The 7715-nt window shown below is 53.1% G+C and overlaps 1 protein-coding gene across 1 annotated transcript in view; it reads left to right on the top strand.

The window, feature by feature from the left end:
* Position 1: 1 nt before the first annotated feature.
* Positions 2-7715, top strand: part of GTF3A (general transcription factor IIIA) — a gene marked incomplete at its 5' end in the record, with an annotated part of 10762 nt that continues 3048 nt past the window's right edge. Inside the window, 6 exons of the mRNA XM_021712928.1 lie at positions 2-118; positions 2155-2255; positions 4425-4521; positions 5068-5156; positions 5999-6072; positions 7630-7710. Of these exons, the coding sequence (XP_021568603.1) occupies positions 2-118; positions 2155-2255; positions 4425-4521; positions 5068-5156; positions 5999-6072; positions 7630-7710 (559 nt within the window). The remainder of the gene's footprint in view (positions 119-2154; positions 2256-4424; positions 4522-5067; positions 5157-5998; positions 6073-7629; positions 7711-7715) is intronic.

Genomic DNA, 7715 nt, shown 5'->3' on the forward strand with positions numbered 1-7715 from the left:
CCCCGCGCCGCAGCCCCCCGCGCCTTCCCGGAGGTTCATCTGCTCCTTCCCCGACTGCGGCGCCAACTACAACAAGGCCTGGAAGCTCGACGCGCACCTGTGCAGGCACACGGGGGAGGTAACGGGGGGAGGCGGGGACCCCGGGCAGCCTCTGCAGTGTCGCCAGGGCGCAGGAACCCACAGGCCCCTCTGTGCGCCACGTGCGCGGCTTTGGCAACCCGGGAAGGAGCTAGGAAGTGGACAGGAAGCCCTAGAACCTTCGGGGACCGCCATGGCTTTGCCTTGGGCTCAGGACTTACCAAGCATCCCTTTCCCCTTCTTTGATCGTGAGGCCCGTCAAGCACTTTCCCCTGATCTGTAAATACATGCACAGTGTGATCCCGCCACCACCAGCCACTTGCCCAAGCACCGGCAGCTGGACTTGGTGCAGAGGCTGTGACTTGCACGTGCTGGGGACACGCTGGCAGCGTGTGATCACGTCATCCCAACGCCACACTGGAGAGAGCCGTGCACATTGACAGGCAGGGGCCCGCCAGGACCTTTTGTTCTAGCGGGCCTGGCAGACCAGGGGATTCGTGATCAGAAGGAAGGAGGCCGCGGAGGGTGGTCAAGAAAGGCCTTTGAGCTGGGTGAGAAGGAAGGATCTAGCTCGCAAGACGTTTGGGTCAGGCAGAGAAAACTGTAGGGGGTGCCTGAGGTTCCCGGTGGAGACATCCTGGGTGAGGTCTGAGAAGTAGGCTGGGGGGGAGTTTGGCTTTTAAGGGTGGTGTCATACCATGATATGAGTGGCAGTCCCTGTTTCATACAGGCAAGGAAGGTGAGGCCCAGGCCGGCGAAGCCAGGGAGTCTGCCCAGCTTCCCAGTATTTGCAGAGCCAGCCTCTACGCTGCCTCAGTTGAAGGCTTACTATCTTAAGCCCGCCTGCAGTCCCTGCCAGTTGCTCCTTGCTCCTCCCCTAACATACAGGCCACCTCCTCCCTGTGCCCTCTTGGTCCCGCCCACTGGTGACCCTCTCCAGAGCTTCCTCCTTGGAACCTTCTCTGGCTCTTTTCCTCACTGGCCCTACCAGGACTCCTCTTCTGCCCTCCGCTTTGCCACCGCCCAGCTCTTGGCCACAGTCCTGCCAGCATCTGGCCTCACTTACGACAACCTTCATGCCCAGCCTCCCTGCCCTTACTTTCACCCCTTCTCTCTCCCGGATTCTGGGCTCTGTATAACCAGTGTTCAGACCTGAGCTTGCCTTGTCTTTAGACACTTGTGTTGTATGTTGGACACTGGCACTGCCAGCTTCCTTTGTACGGGTTGGAAAACCTGGAGTCATTTGGGTTGTCCCAGTGTCACATGCAGATTCATTTGACATCCGTGGAGACAGCTCCACGGCTGCCGCTCTGCTGGGCTCTGTGGCCTCACCCTTGGTCATCCAGCTTGTGTCTCCCTAGGGACTCGCTTTGCTCCCTAGTACTCTTGTTAAGGCCTCAGCTTTCCTCATAGATAGATGCCTTGGTGGTTTGCTTTCCGTAGTCAGATACACACAACTTGTTATGGACCGGTGGTGGGGTGGGGGTGAGGGTGCGAGGGTGATGTTGGCTTTTCTTGTAGGTTCAGAATGGAGGGCCCCTCCCAACCCCTGGTCCCAGAAGGCTGCTGCAGTTAGGGCGGTGAGCTGTTTTCTCTGCTTGGCCTGGTATCCCTGGGCTTTTCCAGGTGTGACCCGTTTTCCAGCAGCTGCACCTGCATTCTCTGCGCACAGACACTGGGCTTGCCCAGCCCCAGGTGGAACCTGGTTCTTTCATCCCAGGCCTTCTTTGGATGGGTTAGGCTGGGTCATCCTGGCAGGGGCCTAGCATACAGGGCCTGAGCCAGCGTGGCGGTCTCCAAGGAGGGCTGCCGTGAAGCCTGTTGCCTTGCCTACGTATTGCAAATACTGTTCATAGAACACTGACCATGGATGTTGTGGTGTTTATGGAGTGTAACTTCATGGAGGGACACCATGTCTGACCTTGGCGTGGCAGTGCCCAACACCTTGCTGAGCAAAACCATCTCTGGCGAGGGCGTCTATAGCTTTCCAAACTAGACGCTTTAAGGTTTTAGAAAACACCATTGTTACAAGCTGACTAGCCAGGAGTGACATGCTTTTTCCTTTCTTCCCGCTAGAGATTGTTTGTTTGCAACTACGAAGGGTGTGGCAAGGCCTTCATCAGGGACTACCATCTGAGCCGCCACGGCCTGGTCCATACTGGAGAGAAGCCGTTTGTGTGAGTAGAGAGCCATCTTCGGGCCTTCCCGGTGGGTGTGTTGGGCAGACCTGGGGGGAAGGTTGACCGGTAACCACGAGGGCAGAACGGGAAGCATCCTCCCTTTCCACCCCTAAGAGAGCAGGTTTAGAACGTGCGGAGGAGTCACTCAGGAGCGGGCTCAGCTGAGCTTCTTTGGGGTCTGCGGCCTCTGCGCTCCCTTTACTGTGTACTTAAGGGAGAAGTCAGGCTGGGCAGCTCGCAGTGGGGACTCGACGGGGGTGGCTTCCTGGTGGGTACAGGAAGAGCCCCGTTGTCGTGAGCTGTGGGATGGGAGGGAAGCATGAAGAGACAGAGCTTGTGGGAGGCGGCCCGCGTGAGGCCTCTGCACCGCCACCGCCCATGGTTTCGTGTGCTGCCGATTGTTTCTGGAAGGTGGACCTGCTGCTTTCCCATCAGCCCTTGCAAGCGGTGAACCTGAGTTTAGGACGCATCAGAGCCGTCTGAAGAGCTTGTTGACACTCAGACTGCAGGGCCACCCCAGAGCCTCCGAGTCAGTAGGTGTGGGGTGGGGCCTGAGAACATGCCTTCTGGCAAGTTCCCAGCTGGTCACACTCCTCACGGTCCAAGCTGAGCTTGCCTTTCCCTTGGGTCTTGTCCCTGCTGTCTGGAGAGGTGACCTCACCGTCCAGCGACCCACAGCAAAGGGAGGCAGCTCCATCCCTGCAACAAGCAGGCCGTCAGGGCCTGTGACTTAGCCCTCAGATCCCTCCTCTGCTCTCGCGGCCTCTGCCTCATCTCAGGCCCTCACTCCTCACGGATGACTGCTGCAGCCGGGCCCTCTCCTATGGGCCCTCCCCTCCTAAGGCCAGTGGCGGCTTTAGGCAGGGCCTCCCTGGGATGTCCTGGCTCCCTGCGTGCATATACAGACTGTGTGAGTGGGCCTTTCCGGCTTATCCTGCCCATTTGCTTGATTCTCAGACATGACACTGGTCCAGCTGTACAGACTAACCAGCACCTCCCCCTAAGTGTGCCAGGGTCTTCATGCCCCTGCGTCTGCTGTGGGTTGCCCATCAAGTCTCCTCCTGGCTGTGGAGGTGAGATGCCTGTGTCAGGTTTAGGGTCAAGACAGGAAACCCAGCCCAAGAGGCTTCAGCAAGATAGGCTTATTTTCTCGTGTGGTCATATGCGACACACAGGTGGGGCTCTGGCTCCCACCGGCCTCTGCCAGCCTATGTTGGGCTTCGTCCTCATATCCCACAATGCCTGCTAGAGCCCAGCTGTCAGGTACCGTGTCCAGCTGGCAGGAAAGAGGAATGGGCTGGAGAGGTGGGCCTCTCTTTAGACACTGTGGGGGTGGGGAGGATGGCTGACTTAGCCCCATGGCCACCCCTCCTTGCAGGAGCTGGAGAGAGCTCTGTCTGTTGGCCATCTGCCAGGCCAATCCTCAGCGTCCTGTCTCTGAGGTCAGGGGGCTTCTGGCAGTCTCTGCCAGGTGTGGGCCTCTAGGCTGTGTGGCTGTGACTGCTGGTCAGTCTGTCTCTGCTTGGCCCTGGGGATAACCCAGTGCCTGATTCCGCCTTACCAGTGAGTGACGGCCAAGACTGAGGCTTGGAAAGGAAGTCCTGCTTCCTGCTCAGGCTCACAAAGACTCAACACAGAAAGCACACGATTTCTTTTAAAAAAAAATTTCCCCAAGGATTTCAGTCATTCAAGTCATGATGCCAAGTGAGGTGAGCTAGAGTGGCCTGATGAGGGGTCAGAGGGCGATGGCTCCGCCCTCAGTATGTGACCTCTAGTGATAGGTTGAGACCAGTTTTGTTGAGGCCTTTTTGGAAATGCAGTTGGTAGTGACATTTCAAGCAAAATTGTGGTTATCAGATTCTAAGCTGGGGATAATTGAACTTGAGCAAGGTGTAGGCTGTTGGGATGGTGTTTTCCCCTTCCTCCTGCCCAGCGTGTGAAGGCTGTGTGACATGGTGGGCATCATTGCGGACGCCTTGCATGAGAAAGCATCCTGTTACCAATAGCTACAGTCTGAGAAGCCTGCCTAGTGTGCTTAGTGCTCTGGAATCTGCTAAGGATTATTTCTTCGGAATAATTAGCCTTTCTAAAGTAGGAGGATAGATGCATCTTAACACTTCTCTCCCTTCAACTTGTTAATATCTTGGTTGATATACCTTCTTACAGCTGTGCAGCTAGTGGCTGTGATCAAAAATTCAACACCAAATCAAACTTGAAGAAACATTTTGAACGCAAACATGAAAACCAACAAAGACAGTATGTAGTAAGTATGATCGTTTTCTGTGCTTAAATGTTCTGAATGTTTTTACACTTAATTGCCTGTGTTTCTAAAGTTTTCAGTTGGACAGAGTGGCTCGCACCTGTAATCTCACTACTTGAGAGGCTGAGGTGGGAGGATTGCTTGAGCCCAGGAGTTCAAAGCTGCAGTGAGCTATGATTGGACCACTGCACTGCAGCCTGGGTGACAGAGGCTCTGAAAAACAAAACGTTTTCATCAGTCAAATTTTATCTGTCCAATATCTGAGTCTAATCTGACACTGGCTATTATAATCATAATTATAAGCAAACATTGTGCCAATTGCAGTGCATTACTGGGAGAATATCCTGCAGAAGCACTGTTGCTTTTCCAGGTATTCTCTGCTTCTTTAAAGCTTCTTGAGATCAAGTAGAATGTTACAGTAATTAAATGGGTGAAAGTAGCAATTATATGTATATTCTCCAAAATATACATATCTTGATTTTCAGAGAATTCTGGTATTAACTGTAAGGTTTTTAATTTTTCTTAAGACTAACGAACCTTTACTGACAGTGCACTTTTGAAGGCTGTACGAAGACCTTCAGGAAACACCAGCAGCTGAAGGTGCATCAGTGCCAGCACACCCACGAGCCGCTGTTCAGGTAGGCATCGCTTGGCTTCCAGATGTGCGTGGGAGGCACGGGCAGGAACAGCTTTCTGAATCCGTTCCCAGGCAACAGCTGTCTGTTCCGGTGTATTGTGCATGCACCGTGTTATTGGGAGGGCGTGTTTGAAATGTTAAAGTTTGCCTTTATTGCTTTATGTAATGTGTTTTGGAGTCATTTGTGAAATTATTGTAGTTGTGGTTAAGGTTGACGGGAAAGCTGGGAAATAACTTCTCAGTAGAGCTTGTTCAGGTAGATGAAGTGTCATCATGAAGACATGGCTGTTTTCCTGTAGAAGAACACAGGGAGAGAAGGCATGGGAGATGGCTTGACTCGGAACAGACCTGGCCATGGCAGCCAGCGCTTCCCCAGTGTGCACCAGCCCCCTGCGCCTCGGATGCTATAGTGACGGAGCCTGTCCTTGCTTTAGCATGGGAGGAGGGGCCCCTGCTTTGTATTGGCCACCCAAGGCTGACGCGTCTGCTGTGTTCCCCTCACGCCCCCCCGGGCAGCAGCACGGGGAGGGGTAGGCGCAGCCATCTGGAGTGGCCTAGGTGTCACCTCACCGTGTCAGTTAGCCTCTCCGAGGATCTCGTGATTATGAAAACAAGAGTGTATTTCCAGAGGTGTCAAGGTGCAGACGGTGTTTAATTTGGTCGTATAAGCAAAAAAAGTAGTTTCCTCAAGACTCGCCTCTCCTGTGGTCAGGGCTACATGAGACAGGTTTGGTTGTGGGAAGAGGTGGAACTTTGGTGGAGAGCGAGAGGACCAAGCATCATTGACTCCGTTGAGCTCTCTCTGAAGATGGATCTGCTGACACGTCTGTGTTGCTCTTGCAGGTGTGCCCAGGAAGGCTGTGGGAAGCACTTTGCTTCACCCAACAGTCTGAAGCGACACAGGAAGGTCCATGAGGGTGTGTATGGGGCCCTGGGTGTGTGCCCTGAGGGTCATGCATGCCAACTACTCGGTGCCTTCTATCTAGTCTGTCCCGTGGTCATGCCGAGAAGACGGGAACTCCAGGCAGGAGGCAGCTTTCTGAGTATTTGGGCCTTCCCTCTTGTCCAGTGAGGCACCGTCTGTGTCTGCTCCTCCCCCTGTGTCACTCCTGCTCACACTTACTGTCATGCTGTTCACAGGTGCCTGTTTATGCTCGTCTTCATGAGTGTATTTGTGCTCCAGCCCAGTGCGGGTTCTTCACGTTTCTCGCCTGTTTCCAGCCTGTGCCATTCTTTCCTAAAGACATTCACTAGGCTTGGGTGATCGCCTGACATTTTCACGGCCGTCAGATGTCAAGCTCAAAAAAAAAAAAAAAACGAGTTGATTACATTAACTATTTGAATCTTTCACCTGATTCCATGAGGGATTTTTGGTATCTGTGTTTCCGTTTCCTGGGTTCCAGAATTTGTATTTTTTCAAAACAAGAGCTTAGCAGCTGAGATGAGAGGGAGCTCCGCTTTTTCGAGTTCCCAGTTGGGTGAAACGCAATCTGCCTGTTAAACTGACTGAGTAGTCTGGTGTTTGTGCTTTGCATGTGTCTGTTTATGTCTGGTGTTTTTCTCTGGGTTCTTCTCGTTTGTTTTCCTCCTTGGCCATCCCCTGCTTTGGTTTATATGGCAACCCAGAGGCAGCTGGGGTGGGCATTGTGACTGCGAGAGTCAGTGTTGTTGGCTAGCCAGGGACAAAGGATCATGGCACATATTTGCTGAGGTCACCAGAGGCAGCACAGAGCAGGCAGGGACAGGAAGGGAGACACACAGATGTGGGTGGGGCAGGAGCAGAGCAGCACCTTGGCTTCCTGAGAACCAAGCGGGGCATCCGGGGAGGTTCAAGGCAAGCCCCAGTGGGAAGCACCCTCCTGCGAGCGTTGGGTCTTATTGCCACCTGTGGTGAGTTCATAAAGCAGATCTGGCTCCAGAAATTCTGCCTCAGCGGGCTGGGCCTGGGCCTCATGGAGCAAGGGTTCAAGGCCACTGGACCAAGGCTGCCTTCAGGGGTGGTCTAGTTCTCTAGCTTGGAAAGTGAAGTAGATACTCCACAGACTTACCCCGGGACTGTACACTGACATGCACTTTCTAGAAGACAGTCTGTGTGGTGCTGTGTCAGCACAGAGGGGAAAAGGACTTAAACGATGAAATTCCTTTAAATAGGAATTAAAGGGTAGATATGCTACAAATTGTAAAATGTATATAGCCTTTAAATGATAAAATGTTTTCATATGGCAAGATATGCTACAGTGGAAAATGTACATAGAATATGCTTATGTTTTGAGAAACAAACTTGGAAAGTTATAACTGGGTCATGAACTGGGTCTTATTGCAGCGTAAGGCCACCTCTAGAGGCAAAGAGGGGAGTCCTTGTGGGAGACGGGAGAAACTCGAGCGGCACGTGGGATTCCTTCTGGTGAAGGCCAGTGTGTGTGCTGCATGGTCCTGACTGGCAGTGCACCCATCTTTTTTTTTCTTTCTCATAGGCTATATATGTCAAAAAGGGTGTTCCTTTGTGGCGAAAATGTGGACAGAACTTCTGAAACATATGAGAGAAGCCCACAAAGGTAGG

Source organism: Carlito syrichta, unplaced genomic scaffold (assembly GCF_000164805.1).
Source record: "Carlito syrichta isolate Samal-C Ts95f unplaced genomic scaffold, Tarsius_syrichta-2.0.1 Scaffold303736, whole genome shotgun sequence".
In the NCBI taxonomy this organism is placed as follows: domain Eukaryota; kingdom Metazoa; phylum Chordata; class Mammalia; order Primates; family Tarsiidae; genus Carlito; species Carlito syrichta.